Genomic DNA, 24,163 nt, shown 5'->3' on the forward strand with positions numbered 1-24,163 from the left:
GAGGCCTACATTAAATATTTCATTTGCTGCTTGCACCAGCACCGAAGCACATAACGGCGTTTATACATTTTCCCATTAGGGCTCAGTCTTTCCAGCTAGAACACTTGGGCTGAACATCCCAGCCGTTATGTCTGTATTTAGCATTAGTCCCAGTCAGCGCTGCACGCTTTTTCACAGGGAAATCGATTGAACCCCCCCCGACACAGGTGGGATGGAGAAAAGTTGCATAATTAGAGGAACCGAATAAACATTAACTGCATAACAACTTTTCATTTCCATGTCAAGTGCACATTGAGATCACTGCTACCACTGAAGACTACTCTCTCCCATGGCCACACACGTACACTGAATACACACTTAGGAAACACTCATCATATAATAGCAGTTGCATCATTCTGCAGAGGGAAGCATCTGCACTTTTGGTGACTAAAGAAAAAAAAAAAGCCCACAAACATGTAAATTTAATTATTAAGCAATCCAACAGGGATATTCTGCCCTTCCATTCCTGTTTAGTAACTATGAATCTACATAAATCTTGACTTCCTATCACAGAAACGAGTGAGCTTCATGTAACTAATTTTATCTAATGTGATCCTTCAAATTCGACAAGCTAATTTGAGAATCAAATGTTGTAATGAAAGACATACCCTTGGAATTGCTTTTTCAGTACAACAGTGATGTTCTGTAGATCAATCTCACAATGTTTTTCATGAAGATTGATGGCTGATTTTAGCAATGACCGCCATAATTATGCCACCTTATTTGATTATTCTGATTTATCCTTCGTATGCTGTTATTAGGTTTGTGCTTGTCTCCCTTAATGCCCTCATAAAGCCAAAATGGAGATTTCTAATTGTCAGTTACTCAGTTTTGGGGACATCCCAATTTGTCAGACAATACATAGTGAAATATGGCGGTGGATTGTCATTCCATAAATCATCATTCAAAGGTCAAAAACAGCTCTGTGTGAATTGGATAGCAACTGAGGGTTTATCCAAAATCCATTTGGATCCAGCGTTGTTTCTTAATGGATTTAAGTTAAAAACTGAATCTGATTTAAACAATTTTTATTATTAAATCAAATTATGATAGTATCTGGTATTTTCTGGTGACATAGTGCAACTGTATAGCAACAGTTACAGCATAATGACTATGAAGCTGTTGTTGCCATCTGAAAAAGATAATGTGATGTAACTATTATGTAATGCAGTCATTTCCCCCCTCTTTGTATCTCTTGAAAAGCTGTAATCACCCATGTCAGTTTAGGATGCTTCATTTTGCCAAAAAAAAAAAAAAAAATCAAGATTCTGATTCAATTGAATTTAAACAAATTAAAAATGATCCTTGTTGTACATATCAACAGATGGCAATAGCGTATGGAAATAAAATATAATAAAAAAAAACATACGTGGTGTGAAATCCATTAGTCATTTCACTGTGACTTAAAAAGCAGATTAAAGAGTTCTATAAATAGTGCTTTTTTTCTGTGAGAATGGCTTCTTCCTTTCCCCGTCTTTTATGTGTTTATCTTTCTTTGGAGTACTTAGTTTATATATTAATTCTCAATGTGTGGCTGTTTGCTGATGCTGAGTCAATTTCAAACAGGTCTTTTGGCTTACTGAGATTGCTTGGTGTAGCTGAATTTGTGGGTGCGAAGGAGGCATGTGGTCCTGCAGTGTGAAGTTACAGTGCCTCCTCGTCTCTGTGATCAAACACCTTACTGTAATCAGTTAATGAATTGCCCGGATATCTACAAACCGGTGGAGGTGGGTACCACTGATAACCACAGAGTAGCAAAGCGATAAGGCTTTGGCACAGCTGCTTGCCTGAATGTTAAGCCTGATTTCTCTCCGTTTGGTATTTGAATGCAATCTCTAACTGGGTTTGAGCCATGGGCAGGTCAATCTGGTAGCCAAGACCAATCACTCCTGTCATTAGAGCGCTGGGACTCCCTTGCTGCCGCTGATTACATATCTCACATGGTAATGAATAGCTCTGCACAAGTCCAGAACAGTTTCTCACAATAAATCATATGTTTCTGTTGTATAGTAAACAAACATGAATGCATAGCGTCTTTTGTCGTCTTTCCAAACACGTGTGCACGTGTGTCTGTGAGTGACGTTCGCTTTATGCGGTGTCCTGTTCATTTACACAGGTAGTTTTGAGTTACACACTGGAATAGCTGGTCTTATGTTTCTCAGATTGTAGATTACACACGTGACTCAGAAGCGGTTCGACTTGCACGTCGGGGTAAGACATTACAAGTGATGTAACCAGTCCAGACAGGTGGATGCATGTTTAGATTCTGTGGAAATCTGTGAGATATATTACTAAAGGTTCCTCTCAAGTATGTGTGGAATTATGCATTAGATATTGGTAGAATTATACCAACTGAATCACTTTGGACAGGTCAGAGTCTAAACATGCTGAACAGCTGTATGTTTTTTTTTTTTTATATTTATTTCAGGTTTTTATTTTTTTATTAATGGAGCTGCAAAATGGAGAAATACAAGATGTATGAAACAGGTTGACCTCCAGTGATGTTAGTTAGAGTATTTTAAGGATGTCTGGAGAGTGGAAAAGCATGTACATAGATCAGGCATTTTAAAATAAATATTCATTCAACAAACTCCTTGTAGCTGTTTGTAAGATGTGAAGTGACATTATGTCATTATGTTAACCCGTCACATATATAAACTACCTCTGCCCACTTCTCTCATTGGTTTTGTATTCCCGAGCAACTTTAAACCTTGAGGCTGGTCCTGTTTGTGAATTACTTCAAGTATTTGTCATTCAATAGATCACGTTTGGCTAAATAAAACACAACCCATTTAACACTTGATTATTTTAGGTTAGTGTTCTTAGTGCAGCTGTGAACGACCCAATTATGTCTCTTGTGATCATATTAATTCTGAATGTCTCAAGACACTCTTCTGTATAACCAAAAAAGTGTCTGATTACGTCTAATTTATGGAGCCATGTGCCAATAGCAGGTATTCTGATGTTTGCATATTTACAATGCATTATTTTTCATCAGGCCACTTGATCAATTGCATGACATGAGACTATTGTGAACGGAGATAAGGAGGGGCAGCTTCATATCCACCTGCTGTTTTAGATAAACTGATGAGTTTACAGTTTTCATTACCTGTACTATGGGGAGTAATGTTACTGAGTGAGATTGATGTGAATGTTGAATTCCTTGAGAAATGTTTTTTACCAGTTGGTATATGAGGCAATCTGTTAGAAAATGTTTTGCAGAGTTTGTATTTTTAAGTAGTTTGGAGTCTATTAACTTTGATCCATTTTATTCTATTTATGTAACAGTGGACCAGGCTGCCAACATAACACATCTCTTCCATCTGATGCCGTATAGCACCAAGTAAGGCTGGGTGATATAGCGATACTATATTATGTTATTATGTGGGACTTAATATTAACTTGAGTGCTGTTTTTTCCTTGTTTTAAAGGCTGTTTTTTTGTTATTATTGTGATTTATTGAGTTGTTTAGCAGTCAGTAACAGTTTTCTCCAACAATACTGCTGATTTTTGAGTTTGTCCATATCACTCTTTCCAAGACCAGATATATGCATACTCAACATCAGTTTTTGGCATTCTGCCCTGAGAGAATAGCAAGCCAGAATTGACTATCTACATTTTCTTTTTTCAGGGGAATATTTTTTTTAAGAACAGAGTCTCATTTTCTATTTTTTTTAATTTGTACTTGGAGTAAATGCATTTGTCTTATACCAATCAATCAATTATTGTCAGCATTAAAGTAATTATATTATGCGTATGTTGATGCTAAATCTTCAAAACTGTTTTCACATTCACCATGCCACCTCCAAATTTGAACCCCTCCAAGTGGGTCCAATGCCAGTGTTAATGTATTTACTACCCACAGGCTGCAGGGTCACTTGACCCGCCTATTTCTTATCAAGTCGGTGGCAGGTTGGACTCCGATGGTAACATGACCACTATCAAGGAGCGAGTAAATTGTTGAAGATTCAGCAAAAAGTGCAATTGACTGGCAAGACCTCACCTCTTTGAAAGTTTGCAAAGGATCTGTGTCAGTTTGAATGTTTTCAATCTTGAGGAGATGCAAAGCTGGTTTGATAATGACAAATTGAAGCCGGTGATGCTGTGTAAAGAGCTTTATGTTCCTCTAAGGACAGGGGGTTAACAACATGTACTCAGTGCACAGAAGGATTTTGACTGAATGTTATGAGCCTGTTTGTTTTTTTCCCCAGATTTTAGAATGAGTCCTTCCTTTGAGTTTCCTTCATACTTGCAGCATAAATACAACAGCAAGCCCTCATGCATGTGGCATAAACAGGTAATGCTATTATTTATGTATTAAGTTTCCCAGACATGAGGACAGGATAAGTCGGGATCTAACAGCAGATGATACTGTGTACTCTTCTTCACTTCAGACAGATGTGCTGTCACCGAGTCAGAGTTAATTTGTTATACTCTGTGCATGAGCAGACCCATTTCCGCTGTTCAAGAGAAGACTATTATTTGGGCAAATCTGCCTTCATAAAATTGCTTTTATTGCTTTTGAGTCTTTTCTTCCAGTTGGTTTTCAGAAAATGTAACACCATCTCCAGGTTGCTGGTGTTACTGAAGCAGTAGAGTTGTTAGCCATAGCTCTCTCGCTGGTTTGTGCTTGCATGTGGTCACTTTCAGACTGTATCACATTATGCAACAAGTTTTCCTCCTTTCAGGTCAAGTGACCAGCACTGTGTACAGTAAATGGACCATTTACTTGTATTTTCTACAGTATTGTTTTCATCTCTCTCCTCCATATTTTCACTGAGCTCTTTCCTCAATTTTCAATTAAAACAAGTCCCTAATTGAAAATACCAGCTGTCTTATCTGTGGTTCGTGAGGTACATCATCATTGAGCTATTGATTGTCTTGTGATTCAGGAGAACCAATTTGAAAGTCAAACTGACAAACAAACAAATGCGAGTATAAAATGAGTAGAAAAGTGTTGCTACTTCACGTGGTTGGAGATTTCTAATTTAGATAGTGATGCTAATAATGGAATTAAATAATTGCTGTTCTAATATAAACAGTCTCACAGACATATAGATCAGTTCGAGTAAAAATTAACTTGAAAGCGACAGTGACCTTTGAGCCCTTTTACTCAGCTTGCACATGCTGTTGTGAGTCTTTCTCCAAACCTACACAGCAAAGGTGAAGATGTCAAAGCTATCATGACCTTTAGAGACAAAATGTAAATATGAATGGGAAATGTCACAGGTGGAAATAAATCAAAGCTCTCCTTTCACTTGAAAAATCAGAAATCATCATTCTGCTTTAACATGAACTGTGTCAAGTCCCTCTCTTACCCAGGAAAGGGAATAGGAGGTAGCAGTAAAACATTTTGGGACATCCAAAACAGTCACATTATTAACTTCTAAGTTGCTAATGTGCAAAAGGAGAATGGATTAAAATCTTCATAGATGTGCACAGAAGTCGGGATTGAAAAAAGGGTGAATTATAAGAGCAATTCTGCCTGTGTTGTGTCCATTTGCTTGAGAGTGAGTGAGTGGCTGCCATAGTACGGCGCATGGCCAGAGATCAGCACAAGATAACAAGTGCTTGAAGAGGTGGGGTGTGACATTAACTGTACAGTTTCAGTTACTGGGAAATGAAAGCAGAAGCAAACTAAGCATCATGTTTTGCTTCCAGTCTGCTGCATTGCCTGTCCCCTTGCTTCCTCTATATTCTTGAATGAGCAGTCAATTATACAATTTTAAGACAATATAGCCTGAGCTTTTTCTTTTTTTTTTACAATACAATACAATTTTTTTTCATCACAATTTCCCCTAAATTGCACAATGTTGTCACTTGAATGAAGATTGGAATAGTAAAGAGAGAATACAGTTAGATTATGTCTGTGAACTCATTTCTTTGCCTCAAGTCCATTTTGATCTGCAGTGGTGGTTGACTGTACTGTTGCATGGTGAACAGACACTGTGTGTGAGAATGATCCAGTCAGAGGATCTACTACCAATAATCAAACAAAAGCAACATCTCCACTTGATAGCTGAAAAACAACAGTGGGATGTAATTTCCTCAGCATATATGTATTCACCATTACATATGTGCATTTCTTCTCTGGCAATGAAATGGATTTTGTACAATTGACTGGATGCGTTTCAGTTTTTAGGGGCAAAGTGGGGAACATGAGTAACTACACTCTTCCAATGAGTTCACTTATAAATGTACCATTTTTGCTGACGTCCAGTCTTTATTCAGGCTAAACCCAAGTTGATCGCATTGAAACTAGGTTTATCCTAATTATGTTTTCAGTATATTCAGTCACAGTAGTGAATAGTAGTGGAAGCGAACACTTTGTTAGCACATAGGCATTTAAATGACATATTGTTAATCACATCATTTAGGAGCATGATGAAGTGCCTAACTGCAGGTTGCCAACTTGAGATCTGAGATCCCTTTTGGGGCCATCTGAGATTTTAGGTGAGACTTGAACCTTCTAATACTCTGAGGTTGTCTAAATTAGATTCCAGATGTCCAAGAAAGAATCTAAATAGTTCTGTTGTTATTATACAATGCATTATGAAATTACCCTTGACTTATTGCAGCACTTTATAAGATCTGGAGCAGACCTGGCAGACTGGCAAATACACAGAATCAAGAGAAAAACACACACAAAAAAAGAAAAACAATAAAAACTGCACCTGACAGTGTTTCACTTGGAAACATTATGATTTTTGGAAAATCATAGCTCAAAGAAAAGAGTTGGTTGCTTTTCTTAAATGCAATTGGAGACCTCCATGTTGCCTTTCTAAAATGCAATACGGAGACCTCACTGTTGCTTTTCTTAAATGCGATATGGAGGCCTGCAGTATAAGTTTTTGTTTTTGAGCAACAGGATTTTGTATTTCTACAACTTTTGAGTGTTTAGTCACATACCAATGTAAAAGTCTGGGTGGTTTGTTGAGAAGCTGTGAATGCCCAACTTCCCGTTATATCCAGCTGAATATTTAGGCCTGATTGCCTAATTTTTATAAGTATTTGAATTATTGTTGACTTTACATTCCTGTGTTTTGGTGACATCACTTGCCATAAAGAGTTAACAAAAATGTGGGTTTCTGTTTTTGGCACATCTCTTACAGTCTGTCAACACCTTAGCACATAAGTACTAAAAGGTGCAACAAGGAGATGATGACATATGAGAAATGACCAGAGAAGCACAGTATGTGGGGGGAAAAAAAGAGACAACAGCCCTTTTTGCTCTTTACTTTTCTTCCATCAAGGGACTGAAAAGCTTTACCACTGATGCTGTTGAGACTTGCATTTTCATGATCGCAGTACTCGGGGAAACTTTCACTCACCAAAACCAACACTATTGTACACACAACCTCCCTTTTCTTACCCTTCCCAGAGTTTAATCACATTTTTTTCCATCAAAGGGATACTAGGCCAGAGATACAGTATAAACACTGGGCCATTTTTATTCAACACAGCCACTTAACTTGGAGGAAGGGGTGATTGAATTACTGAGACATTATATGCATTAAGGTAGAGCAGAGTGCAATTGAGTGGTTGCCCTTAGAGTTTCATCAAAGCACTGTGTGGTCGCTGAAAATATGGCTTTCTGTTCATGATTTGACTCATGGGCCTCTATGAGAGGACAGCCAGAGAAAGAGTATTGCGGCCATTTTTCTTTCACCACTTGGTCAGCAATATCTACACTTTTCGTATTCATTAAGTTTGAAGTAGCATCATTGTTAGCTTATGTAAATGAGCGCGTGTTCCCATGTCAACTTGGAGAAGATTTTGGATGAAGCCGTAGAAAGCAATGACTTCTCTCTTCGGGGTGGCTGGTTGTGCAGGTCTGGATTTTCCCGTGGGAAAGGGATCAAAGCAATCTTACTCAGCCCTCTTCAGAAAAATAGATGTACGAATGTGAAGAATCAAATCTGCTTCAAAAGGGAACACCACTGGGAGTCAGAGAGATGAGACGGCAGCAAGTGAATAGAAAACCAGTGGGAAATCACTCTTGTTGTTGCACTGTAAGGGAAGAGAACACGAAAGTCTCCTGCCATCCACGGAGCGATCACGCAGGATATCTGTTGTTTGGCTATGACGAGTAAAGTGGTAAGAAAAAATTATTTGTTGGGCTGTATGTTTGTACAGACTGAGGTGTGAGCATGCCAGGAAAAACATACTGTCAAAAGTGTGTAAAAGACTAAATTGAGTGGGAAGAGGAAGACAAATCACCATAACAAATGAAGAGGAGCTGATGATGTGTTAGAGGTTTGATTTGGCCGGGCATGTTTTGATTTGACAGTGTTGATGCTTGCGAGTCGCCCCTCGTCCCCTTAGCATATGCTATGAAAGCTGATTTCACAGCTTATCGCCTGCACTGAGAATAAGCCTTATGAGGAAGGTGTGACATCAAATAGCTCAGACAGAGAGAAACCCTCTATACCTCATACTGACACTTTGCCTTGCTCTGGCTCCGAGCGGAGGCTGTCTGCTGTGGGTCTGTGCGAGTTGCATGAGGAGACTCGACATATAATGGGAACATGCTGTCTCCACTGTAATTTCCACTACAGCCCAAATATGTGTATCTACTGTAAATCGTATGTTTTCTGGTCCAGGCACCATTATACTGTATGAGCTGTTAAAAATGTCAGTTTATGATTTTCAGGTCAACATTTTTGATGTTTGTGCCTTGTCATTAAGGAAGAATTCTACTTTAATTCTTATTAATATGCATATTATCATTCTGTTGACCACCCTAACTTTGGCCTCTTTTGTCAAAAAACCAAAGACATGCAGAGTCGTACAACAACAATGTCCTTGGTATCTGTTTTTGCAAACATAAAGTTCAACATAGCTTTCGAAACAAAGCCACATTTACATGAATCATTCCAAACCTTCAGTCTGCCTGAAGGTAAACAAACATTAGACATCTGGCAGAAATAAAATGCTAAGTAGCTTTAGGAATCTTCATTGCTGCATTCTTCTGCTCATGTTCCTTTGTTTGTATTGCAAGGCCGTTAACTGTGATCATACTGTATCTAAGGACAGAAGGATGGGTAAATGCCTAAATACATTATACAGTGAGCTGTTTTACTTTTATTGTGAACATTTGAGAGTTGGTCTTCTGCTACTGTTCACCAACATAACCCCCCCACCCCCCAAAAAAAAAAAAAAACTAAAAAACCAACTGTTTGGCTGGAAGTGTAATCCATATGTCTTCACCTTCATAGAGTTTACAGCTAATAAATCCAGACTCTGTCCACTTGGGAGTTGTACAGCACCTCTCCGAATAAACTGGGAGAGATGACTGGAATAAAGTAAGGTGCTGTTCCCTGGTTTAAACTGAATTTTGGGCAAAAGAGAAAAATCTGCACTATGGTGTGGTTTGCCTTGCATTGACACTGGCTTTTAATGTCAACAAAGCCTATGCTGAATTCCTGTTATTGATTATTATTGGTGTTTTTATCAGCTAAGATCTCACCAGCAGCACAGTGATTACAATCTGGCGCACTTCTGAAGCCTGTCACATCTGTGTTCGGTCTGTTCATAGCCCTCTGGTCAACACCGTGCTCAGACTTCAATCAAACTGCACAGACTTTGTTTAGGAGGCCTGCTTTCTTAAACGGGCTTGGTGTGCTTCTTTGGTGTTCACTGGGGTTGGCATGGCAGACTTCACAGTTCCACAAGTGAACGGCACTAACAAATCAATCACACCAGGTTTTGTTGTAATTGGATCAAACCTGACAAGTGTGAACACAGCCTTAAACGTTACTGCTAGTTGGTGACTCTTAATGGTGGTTCGATAGCTGCCACGGCCGTGTACAGCTTCAGTCAGACTTAAAACAAGTATTAAAACATTTGCTTTTGTTTGAAAACCTTCAAAAGATGAGTTTGGAATTACTTCCAGAGCAACAATATGGAAAATACTTCAGATGGATACATAAATACATGGGTGAATCTTAATATTCCCATTCATTCAGAATTTCACATTAGCACCCATTAATATAGAGAAACGCTCTGTATAGGCTGTAATATCCTTTTCCAACAAAAGTAAAGGCTGGCATGAGATTATTGTGACTGTGATTGACATGAGCTATTTCAATACAAAGAAAACCCACTCACTTATTAAATCATCTTTGTATTCAGTCATACTTCCAAACTGAAGTACACCGTTCTCGTTTAAGACATTTTGTGCAGCCCAGACAATCCCATTAGCTAATAGCCATGTATTTGAATCCAATTAATTATCCTTTGGTTGGGGCACATGTTTGCTGTTAACAGCAAAACAAACTTTGTAGGACTGTATCTACCTGTGTGCTGCACATTCATGCTCTCCACAAATCTGTTTTGTTATGTGCATTTTGTACTGTGGTTAGTGTATTACAATCTGTTACAGCAACAATGGCTGTAAAATCGAATTAAATCCATCTCTTGTTTGGGGGAAATCAGACATTACTAGAGTAATACAGATATAACGTAATGCTTGTTATATTTGTTTATGCTCCTATGGAAATAAATATTAAGAGGTGCTTTACCTGAGGAAAATGTCTCCAGAAAGCTAAATGTAAAGTGAATCTACACCATATAGCACCAGATTCTGTTTCGATCAATAAAAGGGACAATGCTGTAAATCTGCTAAAAATTTCTCGATTTTAAATTGAAACATTTCTTTCTTCTTATTGAAAGAAATCAGGCATTACTGGGGTAATCCGGATCAAACTTTATACATTTATAATTTTTTCTCATCCAGTGGATTATTTTATTTCATATAATCAGGGTTGAATTGAGAGATTAACGTGTTCTTCTTCTTCAAAAAAGAAAAATAACTGACCTAATGACATTGCTGTAGGTGGATGTGCTTGTGTGTACATGAAGCCCCAAGGACTCAGTTCAACATGAATAAAAAAAATCCTCTCTGGTGTTTCTTTTTTCTTCTTCTTCTTCTTCTTCTTCTTCTTCTTTTTCCATGTCCAGGTGGGCAGGCAATAAGGCTTGACAGAAGATGCGACGAGGGTGGTGGCTCGTCAGATGGCTGGGGACAGGAATGGCAATCCTCTCTTTGCTAACCCACAGCTTGGGCCAGGACCAAAACGCAGAAGGTATGGGCAGCCAGCTCTGAGACGAACCCCCTCCGGCCTCACTCTTTTCAGTTTACAGTAACTGCACTGCCAAGTAAAAGCTTGAGGGACCGAGGGTCAGCATGTTGGGGGTGTTTTTGCCACAAAAGCTTGACACAATTGTACAGTTGGGGGCCATTTAGCCGGACACCTTGTTTCAAAGGTTCATATGTTTTTTAAGATTTATCGAAAGTTTAGATTACTCCAAACCTGACTTCAATAACAGTTGAGGGAGATCTGAGTGCATAACACATCAGTGCAAATGACTTTTCTTCCTCCATATTCTTGCCATGATGCCAATGAAATTAGAGACTCTTTTAAAAAGTTATTATTCAAAGAAAGGATATGAATCAAGCTTTGTCCCTGTGCACTGATCATAGTAGGATAATTCTCTTTGTAGTTTAATGTGTATGTCCCCACATTACAGTGAGAATTGTAGGTCACTGAGTTTGTAGGTGCTGTTCATGGTGAAATCCAGTTAGAATCTTCAAACATACAACATCATACGCGCCCGTACACACACACACACGCACACACGGTTCAGCAAATGTCTGTGTGGCAATATTATGATTGAGGTCAATTTTAATTCCCCTTTTCCCAACCCAGTTCCCACTTTTCTTTTAATCCTGCTTCCCAGGGTACCCTGACCAAGTGATATAGTCAGAAACATTTTAAGGAAGGGTATTACTCCTACTTATGGAAATATGATTTTATTGAAACATTTTTATATGATATCATTCTAGCAGAGAAGATTAGAGATGACTTCCTTTTTTAATACTGTCTGGACATTTGAAAGAGTACCTTGTGGTTTCCTTTTTGGACCAACTCTCACACTGAGGCTCTGACCGCATTAATAGATGAGTGTTTCCGTGTGGAGTGAGGAACCGGTGACCCAGAACATGCCAGCTGTGGAGCTACAGACCAACTCACTGGAGTACGAGTTGTGGATAATTTCTTTTTCTGACAGGTTTTTTACACAACAAATGTTCTGTGCATTTCTTGACATGTATTTATAGATATGTGTGTGATGGTGTTGCTTGACCTATGGTTCTTTTACGTTCACTGGTTTTCAGTTAAAATGTTGATTTTGGGAACTTCTGTTGACTTGAGGAAACGTGCTCTTGTAAAATTCTTTGCCTTCAGTGATTCATTATTACAGAAAATGTTGCTGTTTCTGAGGAGCAGTTGAAAGATGTTTTTCATGTGCTGTGTGAATCTACAGTTTTTGAGGCACTGGAGTCTGAGACGTTGCATACTTTTCGCAGTGTTAAAATCCAGCACTGTCTCGGAGAAATCTTATTTCTAATTAGCCACACATTCCTTACCTCTTTCCCAAGAGTCCTCTCCACTGCCTCCAAGAGAAGCTTTTCAATTTGTAATTTAAAAACCAAAAAACAAACAAAAGAACCGTTTTGATGTATTATATTTTGAACACTAATTCAGCAAAGAAAAATCAACAAAAATGACTAGGTGTTAAGTAAAACGTCTTACTTTTCCATTCGGTACTAACAAAGTGTCCAAGTTATTGCCATGTCATATTTTCTGCCATGACCAAATTAATGAAATCACCCAACAAAACAGTTTTCTTTTTAATTTAAAATCATGCAGCATCACCGTGAAGCCAAATTTGAAAAGCTGGAGCTTTTAATTAAGAAGCACGAGCCTTTGATTGTAGATTCTCAACTATTCATTATATGCCAGAAAGTGTGCAACCATACTTTTGACAACTACAGAGCAGTTGCTCATCTCCTCTGATCTCTGGCCCGCCTCCTGCAAGGTGGGCCCAGACCTCAAGGTAGGAACCTCCGACCTACATCCTGAAATGTTTGGCTTGTAATTAAAGACCCAGATGTTGGCATCTCTCCCAAATAGTTGTCGATGACCTTAATATCTCTCAAGACTTTATAGGAGTTAAAGTGCACAAAAATAAAAATGCAAAAAAATAATATTTCAAGACATTTCAATAATGACACAGTAAAGTTACACAATAAGGAGATACTAGTGTGCCAAGTTTGAAAACTTTTCCAGCCTGTTTTCAGAACTTCAGCAATACAACATTTCCAATGGAGCTATTTCATTTTATTGCTGCACAAAGTGAAGCCTCTTTTCTTTTTAAAACTAAGGGCACTGATATATTGTTTCTTACCAGAAAAAAAAAAATCTATTCCCTTTATCTTTGTGTTCAGTGTGAGCTTTGGGTATCAGAGCGGCTGCCTGATTGACCAGTGCTGCATAATCAGAGGAGTCAAAGGCAAAACGTCAATGCAAACTTGTACAACACAACACATCCTACAATTTTAATTAAAACTGCATAATGGATTTGCCACTTTTAAGACTTAAGGTTATTGGAGAGCGAGAGCAATGTAAATACCTTGCAAAAAAAGAGGCTGTGTCTACCTGGAATACTCGGCCTTTGCATAGTCATCTATGATTGTCTTCAGAGACCTTGGACCTGAAGTAAGATAATGAATCTTACAGCACTACTGCTTGTGAATACCTGACCTCATAATGTATTGACAGCTCTCCGGCACAACACCTTTTGCTGACTTGCGATCGTCTGATTATAGAAGTCATGACATCCCACATTCTGCATTATTTTCATGCCATTAAATTAGCTTTGATTGGCAGACAATGATCCACTATGCCACTGAGTAGTTGGTGCAGTAGGTATTGAACTATATTAGAGCTGCTACGGTCGAGTAAGGTTGGTATGGTTGAGGGTAAATGCAGGTGCTGTTGTTGCTGCCCCTTGCCACTCGTTGTCACCCGGGAATGATCTTGATTTGAGCAGGGATTTTCACCTTCCTCTACAACACATCCTTCATCTTCTCACTCATAAATCTTCCTGTTCTGCCCACTGCAAAGCGTTCTTGGGTTTTGATTCTGTCAACTGATTTGTTCTGTCTATCAAACGAAAATAGAAAGCAGAATGTTTCAGATGACACTGAGCTGCATAGCGATTTCACATTTTCTTTGATGAACATCACAGTCCAGGCATTTTCAAATATAAATTATAATTGTTATTGTTTTAATTATATGAATGTAGACACAGCGTTAGAAAACAGGGTTATTCTTTATTAGATTTTTTTGTGATTTTGCCCGTATATCGTTTATTTTCAATGATTAAAAAGAAAGTTATTAATAGTTGATCTTGTCGTTCCTGCTCAAATGAGTGCCTTCATGCCTGTTTGAATGATTCTGATAATTAGGATTTGGACCCATACATGTTATTTTGTCTGACTACCAGCTTCCATTAATAAGGTGATGGAACAATAAGTGGAGTTGAAACTACATGTAGCATTTACCAATTAAAACAAAGATGGCATTCTTCAGAAACAAAAACGGCTAATTAGGTAGCTTTTAAAATTATTGGAAGAGGTCTGATGTTTCAGTGCACAAAAAACACTTTTATGGTTTAGACAATTAGTTTGAAAAAGTGTCTCTCCCCACCATAATATTGACAATAGAGAAGAAAATGTGATACAGCCTCACCAACTCAACAAAATTTACACAGCCCGTTTCCCTCCCTTTGCTGCTTTGATTTTCATTAATAGTCCTCTCTTCCATATGCCATCTTTTTTGTTCTCCTTACAATGCAGCAACTGACTCTGCATGTGCTGTAACCTTAAATGGCTCCCACCAAAAAAAAAAAAGACCATACTCAACAATACATACTCATGCAAACCCTGGAGGATACTGCTTGAATGCTTGTCGATCTGTGCCAGAGTGAGGACCAACATGCATCAGTTCAACAAATGGTAATGAAAGGTCAAATTTAAGTCCACAGCACAGAGGACAGATGTAGACTGCCCATACCTCCAAATCCCTCTGGCACTGGCTCCAGATGTCACACAAATGCATGTATGCATAGACATGCTCGGTTGTTATTTGTGTCTCTTGTGGCTTTGTGCTGGGAGGTGTGGATTACTGTTGTGAATATGCCAGCGGACGACTCTGCCATGTGACTCCAGTCTTCCATCTTCTCACGTTGTATTTCTATCCCTCTGCTCGTTACCTTCTCTCCCCATCTGCACAAACTCTTCTGACCCACAATTGTTTATCTATTTTTGGGATTGTCTGATTATGGGCCAGATGTGCATACTGTGTCTGGCTGCAGCAGAAGCCCGTGGAGGGAGGGTGTTCAGTGGAGTGACAGAGGGAAGGGGTTTTAATCTGCTCGCCAGTAGGCTGTAATCAGGCTCCGGGCAGCACAAGAAGGGAGGGGAGTGCACTCTTGGTAAGGCTGGGCAGTGGCTGCCTGTGATCTCTACCAACAGGCCCATCTTCCAGCTCAGTACGTGAGCATGTGTCTGTTGAACTGTTCACCGGGAGTGTGATTGCAACCTTTGCCCTGCTGTCTGTGTGGTTAACCTCACAGGGAGATGGAAAGGCAACAATGAGGGAAATGTCTGAAGAAGAGAAGGAGAGTATGTCTCCAAAGGGATTACGTATCAGTGAGGTAATCTCTCTTCTCTCTGGCATCATTATCCCCTAATAAATGACATGATGTGATAATATTTCAATAGGGTTACAAACTTTACTGTTGCCTCTCCATTTCTTAATATTTTATATGGTAGACTTATTCAATTGTTATAAAGGAGGCTGCAGACACAATTACACCGAGATGTCCCAGAGAGAGGCCAACACTGCTAATGATTTGTAAGGAAATAGAGAGATTTGGAGAGAGTCAGCCAGTGATTACATTGCTTCTGCCCAACATTGACACAGCACAAGAAGCAGCACAGCCTGTCTCCCGATTGATTTACCTTCTATTTCTCTCATGTAAGAGACTAGCGAATGCCTTTGCGTGAGGAAGTGGGTGAGCAGCAAATTCTGGTCTTCCACAAAACAGTACTGGCTCATAGGTTCCTGACTATTGTTTTACTTTGTGTTTTTGGACAGAATCAGCTGAATAACAGCCAGAACGAGCTGCTGTGATGCTCATTGTGTTGCAACTACTTTAGATCTGGTATCTCAGGGAAGCGTATTGGCACCACATAAAAGCTGAAACAGTCCCTTGTCTGTCTATAATGAAAAAAATCTGTTCAAGCTATGTTTCTAACAGGCCAGAAATACAGCAGGTTTCCCATAAACTTGTGACTGTGTTAGTAGAAAGTTTTCAGCTTTGTGAGTTATTTCTTTACTTTTGAAAAAAAAAAACCCACTAATAATAATAGTAATAATTAATAAAACAGTCAAACAATACATAATATGAATTAAGCCACCACGCATTCTCTATCCTCTTTTATTTAACTTAAGCTCGCTTAACACTAACTGATCACAGCTGATTGTGGGCAAGGGTGTTGTAGACCATGTGCAGGTCACGAATACATCACGCAACAAATGCAGAGAGACGGACAATCACAACACCCTCAATCAAACCCACCAGCAATTTACAGTAGAGAAAAAAAACAAAACTCAAACATTTGTCTCTGGACTCTGAGAAGAAATTGGAATAGTCAGAGAAAGCATGCATATGCACAGGGATACCATGCAAACTCTACATAAGAAGGCAGCGAAGCCTGGACTCCAAACCTTACAGCCCTTTAAAGTAAAACCTGTGATGTGGGGATGCCCTACAATCCAAGGGCAAGTGTCCCCTAAAGGCAGATGTCCCCTCTTCGGAGGGACCGGTCACAAGGCCAAATTGTAGGACCAGTTGATATTGAATGAACCAAACACCAACTATGTTATGATTATTTAAAAGCACATAACTGAATCAATGCTATATGTATAGAATATAAATACATGTATACATATGTATATAAGATGTATACAAAAGTAAATTTTAATGAAACATTCTGGTGCAAAATACATTGAAATGTCAAAAAAAAAAAAAAATGGTATAAATCCCACCTTGTTGATGGGACCAGATTGGAGCCTCGTGGTCGGTTTTGGCCCCGGGCCTTATGTTTCCTGCTGTTAAGAGAAAGTGAGTAAGTATGCGTGACTTCAAAATTGTCATCCACCTTAGACTCCGACCCTCTGCAGATATTTTCCGGATCGTTACATTACGTTACTTTATGGAGTGCGCACAGAAGTGAACCCGGAGTGTAGTATGGATGCAATCATGTATCACCTGCAGCCTGAATATTCCAATAATCGGGTCCAGCCCAAATATTTTTGCCATTTCAGTGTTGCTCAGCTTGATATTTGCCAGGAAAACCTGTCCGTTGTCCGCTCATTGCAATGTGTTAACTGTTAAATATGTGTATGCACAATGACGTGTCCGCTCAGTACAAGTTGTCCGCTCTTACTGGGTCCGCTCCTCAGAGTTCTACTACATATGTAAATGCAGATATGATAATGTGGTGTGACTGTACTTGTTCTCATGTCTACATTGTGGGTTAAGAGTGAGGAGTTACCATAAGTCATGAAGTGAGTGAAGAAAGAACCATAATTCTCTTTAAAGTTGATCAAAATGACTGTATTCTCTGAAAACATTTAGAAACTGGATAATAGATCTTACTTTTTCTAAAAGCATGTTTCAGAGGCAACAGCTGTGAACATGCCAGCAGTTATAACTCATTTGAGAAAGGGAGCAATAAAACAGAATAAAACACGATAGGCGGGATAGTGGTGACTTTGAGATCTGGGTTATCCCTGATGTGTGTGAGAAAGCAGCAGGCATGTGCCAAGGGCATTAGTGAACACGTTTACAAATTTAGCAGTGAAAACATTTATTAACCATCAATTGCTTTTTACAAGAATCGAGTGTCTATTCATTATTAACTCTACTCAAGTGGTTATGTAAAATAGGTATACTGAGCATGGTATATGAAAGAGGGTTAGTGACATAGCGCTCTCATAATAAAAAGTGTATGATATTTTTGTTCTCTGAATTATAGTCAAGAATCAAAGATGTTATAATGTATTCTCAAATCAAGCTTTACATATTCAGGCTGATGACACCATAAGAGTGTCATCAGTGTTGAAATGTGTTATTTGTATGTTCAAGTAGTAAAAAGTACAGTAAACTTGGATTCATGCATACTTGGAGCATTGATACATTGGTCAAAATCTACTAAATATACTCAAGTAGAAGTACTGTTTATCCATAATGGGAAAGTTGATACATAATACAACACCCCCAACCCCCGAGAGTTCTCCTTTAAAAAACTGCTCAAAGTATTCTTCCAAGTATTTTTCCAATTTAATTATTTTTTACCCAAGTCAAATTCTAATGTATATAATATATTTATCAGACTCCCCCTTGAACTGCAACCTTATCGTGGTGGGGGAGTTTGAGCACCCGAATGACCCTCGGAGCTATGTTGCCGGGGGGCTTGCCCCCCCAGTAGGGTCTCCCAAGGCAAACAGGTCCGAGGCGACGGGTCAGACTAAAAGCAGTTCACAAGACCCCATGGACACACTCACGAGGAAAAAGGTGACGTCGCCCGGTTTGGCGCAGCCGGGGCCACACCCTGGAGCCAGGCCCGGGGTGGAGGCTCGCACGCGAGCGCCTGGTGGCCGCGTTCTTGCCCGCGGGACTCGGCCGGGCTCAGCCCGAAGGGACGACGCGGGCCCCTCTTCCTCATCCTCCTGTGGACCCACCACCCACAGAGGCTGCCGTAGGGGTCGGGTGCAATGTGGATTGGGTGGACGGCAGGGGCCTCGACGACCCGATCCCCGGACACGGACTCTGGCTTTTGGGACATGGAATGTGACCTCGCTGGGGGGGAAGGAGCCCGAGCTTGTGAGGGAGGTTGAGAGATACCGGCTAGATATAGTCGGGCTCACCTCCACTCACAGCTTGGACTCTGGAACCCAGCTCCTCGACAGGGGCTGGATACTCCACTTCTCTGGAGTTGCCCGCGGTGTAAGGCGGCGGGCTGGAGTGGGCTTGCTTATTGCCCCACAGCTCAGCCGCCATGTGTTGGAGTTCACCCCGGTGAACGAGAGGGTTGCGTCCCTACGCCTACAAGTAGGGGACAGGTCTCTGACTGTTGTTTCGGCCTATGCACCGAACAGCAGTTCAGAGTACCCAACCTTCTTGGAGTCCCTGGGAGGGGTGCTGGATAGTACCCCAACTGGGGACTCCATTGTTCTCCTGGGGGACTTCAACGCCCACGTGGGCAATGACAGCGAGACTTGGAAGGGGGTGATTGGGAGGAACGGCCTCCCCGATCTGAACCCGAGTGGTGTTCTGTTATTGGACTTCTGTGCCAGTCACAGCTTGTCCATAACGAACACCATGTTCGAGCACAGGGGTGTCCATAAGTGCACATGGCACCAGGACACCCTAGGCCGGAGGTCAATGATAGACTTTGTGGTCGTGTCATCTGATCTCTGGCCGCGTGTCTTGGACACTCGGGTAAAGAGAGGGGCAGAGCTGTCAACTGATCACCACCTGGTGGTGAGTTGGATGCGCTGGACTGGGAGGAGGCCGGATAGACTCGGCAGGCCCAAACGTGTTGTGAGGGTCTGCTGGGAACATCTGTCCGAGCCTTCCGTCCGCGCAGCCTTCAACTCCCACCTCCGGGAGAGCTTCTCACAGATCCCGAGGGAGGTTGGAGACATTGAGTCCGAGTGGACCATGTTCTCAACTTCCATTGTCGAAGCTGCTGCTCGGAGCTGTGGCCGCAGGGTCTCTGGCGCCTGTCGTGGCGGCAATCCCCGAACCCGGTGGTGGACACCGGAAGTAAGGGATGCCGTCAAGCTGAAGAAGGAGTCCTACCGGGCACTGTTAGCTCATAGGACTCCCGAGGCAATCGACAGGTACCGGCAGGCCAAGCGAGCCGCAGCCCGGGCTGTGGTGGAGGCAAAAACTCGGGTCTGGGAGGAGTTCGGAGAGGCCATGGAGGAGGACTTTCGGTCGGCCTCGAGGAAATTCTGGCAAACCGTCCGGCGCCTCAGGCGGGGGAAGCAGTTCTCCACCAACACTGTTTACAGTGGAAGTGGGGAGCTGTTGACCTCAACTGGGGACATTGTCGGGCGGTGGAAGGAATACTTCGAGGACCTCCTCAATCCCACCACCACGTCTTCCATTGAGGAAGCAGAGACTGGGTTCTCAGAGGTGGACTCGTCCATTTCCCAAGCTGAAGTCACCGAGGTTGTTGTGAAGCTCCTCGGTGGCAAGGCACCGGGAGTGGATGAGATTCGCCCAGAGTTCCTTAAGTCTCTGGATGTGCAGGGACTGTCGTGGCTGACTCGTCTCTGCAACATCGCGTGGCGGGCGGGGACAGTACCTCTGGACTGGCAGACCGGGGTGGTGGTCCCTCTCTTTAAGAAGGGGGATCGGAGGGTGTGTTCCAACTACAGAGGGATCACACTCCTCAGCCTCCCCGGGAAAGTCTATTCCAGGGTACTGGAGAGGAGGGTCCGGCCGTTAGTCGAACCTCGGATCCAAGAGGAACAATGCGGTTTTCGTCCTGGTCGTGGAACACTGGACCAGCTCTATACCCTCCACCAGGTGCTTGAGGGTTCGTGGGAGTTCGCCCAACCAGTCCACATGTGTTTTGTGGATCTGGAGAAGGCGTTCGACCGCGTCCCCCGAGATGTCCTGTGGGGGGTGCTCCGGGAGTACGGAGTCCGGGGTCCCTTGTTGAGGGCTGTTCGGTCCTTGTATTCCCGGAGCAGGAGTCTGGTTCGCATTGCCGGCAGTAAGTCGGACCTGTTTCCTGTGCACGTTGGCCTCCGGCAGGGGTGTCCTTTGTCACCGGTTCTGTTCATCATATATATGGACAGAATTTCTAGGCACAGCCGGGGGCCAGAGGGGGTCCGGTTTGGGGACCACAGAATCTCATCTCTGCTATTTGCGGATGATGTGGTTCTGTTGGCCCCATCAAGCCTGGATCTCCAGCGTGCACTGACACGGTTCGCAGCCGAGTGTGAAGCAGCTGGGATGAGGATCAGCACCTCTAAATCCGAGGCCATGGTTCTCGACCGGAAAAAGGTGGCTTGCCCCCTCCAGGTCGGTGGAGTGCCCTTGTCCCAGGTGGAGGAGTTCAAGTATCTTGGGGTCTTGTTCACGAGTGGGGGAAAGATGGAGCGTGAGATCGACAGGCGGATCGGTGCAGCGTCTGCAGTCATGCGGACGTTGTATCGGTCCGTCGTGGTGAAGAAGGAGCTGAGCCAAAAAGCGAAGCTCTCGATTTACCGGTCGATCTTCGTTCCTACCCTCACCTATGGTCATGAACTATGGGTCATGACCGAAAGAACGAGATCTCGGATACAAGCGGCTGAAATGAGCTTCCTCCGTAGGGTGGCTGGGCGTACCCTTAGAGATAGGGTGAGGAGCTCAGTCACCAGGGAGGAGCTCGGAGTAGAGCCGCTGCTCCTCCACATCGAGAGGAGCCAGCTGAGGTGGCTCGGGCATCTATTTCGGATGCCCCCCGGACGCCTCCCGAGGGAGGTGTTTCGGGCATGTCCCTCCGGTAGGAGGCCTCGGGGCAGACCCAGGACACGCTGGAGGGACTATGTCTCTCGGCTGGCCTGGGAACGCCTTGGGGTGCCACCGGAGGAGCTGGAGGAAGTGTCTGGGGCGAGGGAAGTCTGGGCAACTCTGCTCAGACTGCTGCCTCCGCGACCCGGCCCCGGATAAAGCGGTAGCCAATGGATGGATGGATGGATATTTATCAGACAAGTAAAAGTGTGTCAGAACCACCATTTATTTCAATCCATGAAACAAATGTAGGGTTGAATGCAGAATTACGTTTTTTAAAGAGAAGAAAGTTATTGATTGCAAAATGTACATGAAAAAATATTCAATATTAATTCAATTTGCGGGCCTACTTAGGGGCGACGGTGTGAAATGTAGCTGTTACAAGTCAAAGTCTGTTACATTGTATAAACTGTACTTAAGTGTATGTAAAATTACTTTAATTCATTCTGTACACTGTCCAGTCAATCACAGCACCTTATCAGATGAAAAAGAAGCATTCTTAATATTTATTATTACAGTAACGCAACTTAATCATAACTGTTCATACTAATGTGATTGTGTTTTTAGTTGTCAACTACACACTGTAGCATTGAGTGCTCAGATCTACTGTGTGCTCATAAGCAGCCATTACATGGCAATGTGTTTCACTGGACAGCTGCCCTTTGTCCCTCTCACCATCCTCTGCCAGGCCCCACTGCACTGGACACAGATCATGCAATATAAGCTCTTATCAATCCAGCGGGGAAATTAAAACGGTGTGTTTGCTCTGTCTCCACTCATCCCTGCTGCGGGCCGTCTGTGACTCCAGGGATTAGTCATAACTCTAACCTTCAACCTTGAAGTTTTTTTTTTTTTTTTCCTATAAATGGATACTTGTCAAACTGGAGGTCAGCAGACGATCCAGACACATCTTTCCCCCAGGATGACCATGTGGGCTGCGGCTGAAAGAGGGGAGATTATTTCTACAAGATTTCCTTTTTCTTGCCTGAATACTTTCACATAGGTTCTGTCACGGATTCCCTTACCCTTGCACACTCTCTGGTATTTATATGAAAGGGCAGAAGCATTTATTGTTGCATATGGACATACAGTATGAAGCGTTTTATGATAAGGGGAACCTTGTGTTGGGCTGGCAGTTTGCCACCCATCTAAAGGATGAAAAATGAGTTCCGACTTTCCTCTTCATTGCTTTTGGTCTTTCTCAATAATCTTTCCCACTCTCCTTTCTCTGCATCCCTTACTTTTCCTGACACTTTTTAATGACTAGCCACATCTGAACCGAGCAGGCGTGTTTCACTGCAATTTCTGTTGTGATGTACATTTCTTAGATAGCCATTTGGGATGTCCATGGCGCTTTGTATATTTTTAAGTAAGGGGCCACTGAATTGATTGAGACAGGGCAGCTCCCTCGACCACATTGCTTGTTAGGTTAGTTGTCCTTTAAAGTCTGTCTCTTTTTCTTTCTTTTTTGAGAGCTCCACTCCCAGGGAGCAACAGTGTGATTTATTGCTTTCTTAAAAGGGGCTTTTGCAGATGAAGCCACAGGAAAGCACAAGCTATTGAATCAAGTGGCAGGTAAAAATGCCTTTTGAAGCTAAATGTCACCAAGTGGAATTCATCTCATCGGTGCCATGCACAAATCGATGGACTGCCTGGTAAAGACCCAAATTGCTTGTGGTTTCCCAGTGACTGTCTGATTTTGAAATTATAATATATAAAGTTTTTTTGTTTTTTTTGTTTTTTTATCAGCAAATGAAATGGAAGTATAGCAAAATGCATGAACAGTCTACTCCTTAGTCTACTGATGTAGCAATTGGACATACTGCACCTTATGTACCTACCGAGATGGGCGTTTTACTCGCTGCTGATTCTGGTGCCACTTGATAGTGATGATTATATTCAGACATTTAGATAAAAAGAACAAACAAAAAACAAAAACTGTAGATAGATACACAGTTAAAGGCATTTTTATTCACTATCCCTACAGCTATAGTGTAAATAGTCATGTCTATTGCTATATGTCCTTTGGTGGTAAGGTAAATAGGAGGCATAAACACAACAATGAAAAAGAGCAGATATTATGCAAAGAAAAAAGTTTATTGAACACAAAATCGAATACAACTGTGGAGGAGGTTGGAACAAGTTGCTTTTGCCAATCAAAATGATAGAAATACAATAAAACCAGGCCTTACTCTCTCTGAACTAATGGAAACAAAACTGAAACAGACATCAGACTCATTTATCTGTCAAAAAAGAGCTTATATATATATATATATATATATCTGTCTATCTATATATATATATATATATATATATATATATATATATATATATATATATATATATATATATATATATATACACACACACACAAAGAAAATAATCGCTAATGCAAATTTACAAGATACCCCATCTTACCTAAGTTGGGGCCTCACACCACAAACTACTACAAACTGCTGTGTGTGGAGCACACACAGCAGCAGCTCCAGCTAGTAGAGAGGATAATCTATTGATGCAGCTCCTGATATCTGCAGGGACAGCTCTTTTATAGGGACAATTGTTGGGCATGATTGACCAGTCTAGAAAGGGACTAAAACCACAGGTGCAGGCCAAATAGGTTGATGACTCCTGTAGA

At 41.6% G+C, this 24,163-nt stretch overlaps 1 protein-coding gene across 1 annotated transcript in view; it reads left to right on the top strand.

Moving 5' to 3' along the window:
• Positions 1-11,029: 11,029 nt before the first annotated feature.
• LOC308138869 (protocadherin-15-like) overlaps positions 11,030-24,163 on the top strand; it is a gene marked incomplete at both ends in the record, with an annotated part of 142,041 nt that continues 128,907 nt past the window's right edge. The window contains 1 exon segment of the mRNA XM_080508153.1: positions 11,030-11,126. Within this exon segment, the coding sequence (XP_080364279.1) occupies positions 11,030-11,126 (97 nt within the window).

This window comes from Blennius ocellaris (genome assembly GCF_963422515.1).
Source record: "Blennius ocellaris genome assembly, chromosome: 13".
In the NCBI taxonomy this organism is placed as follows: domain Eukaryota; kingdom Metazoa; phylum Chordata; class Actinopteri; order Blenniiformes; family Blenniidae; genus Blennius; species Blennius ocellaris.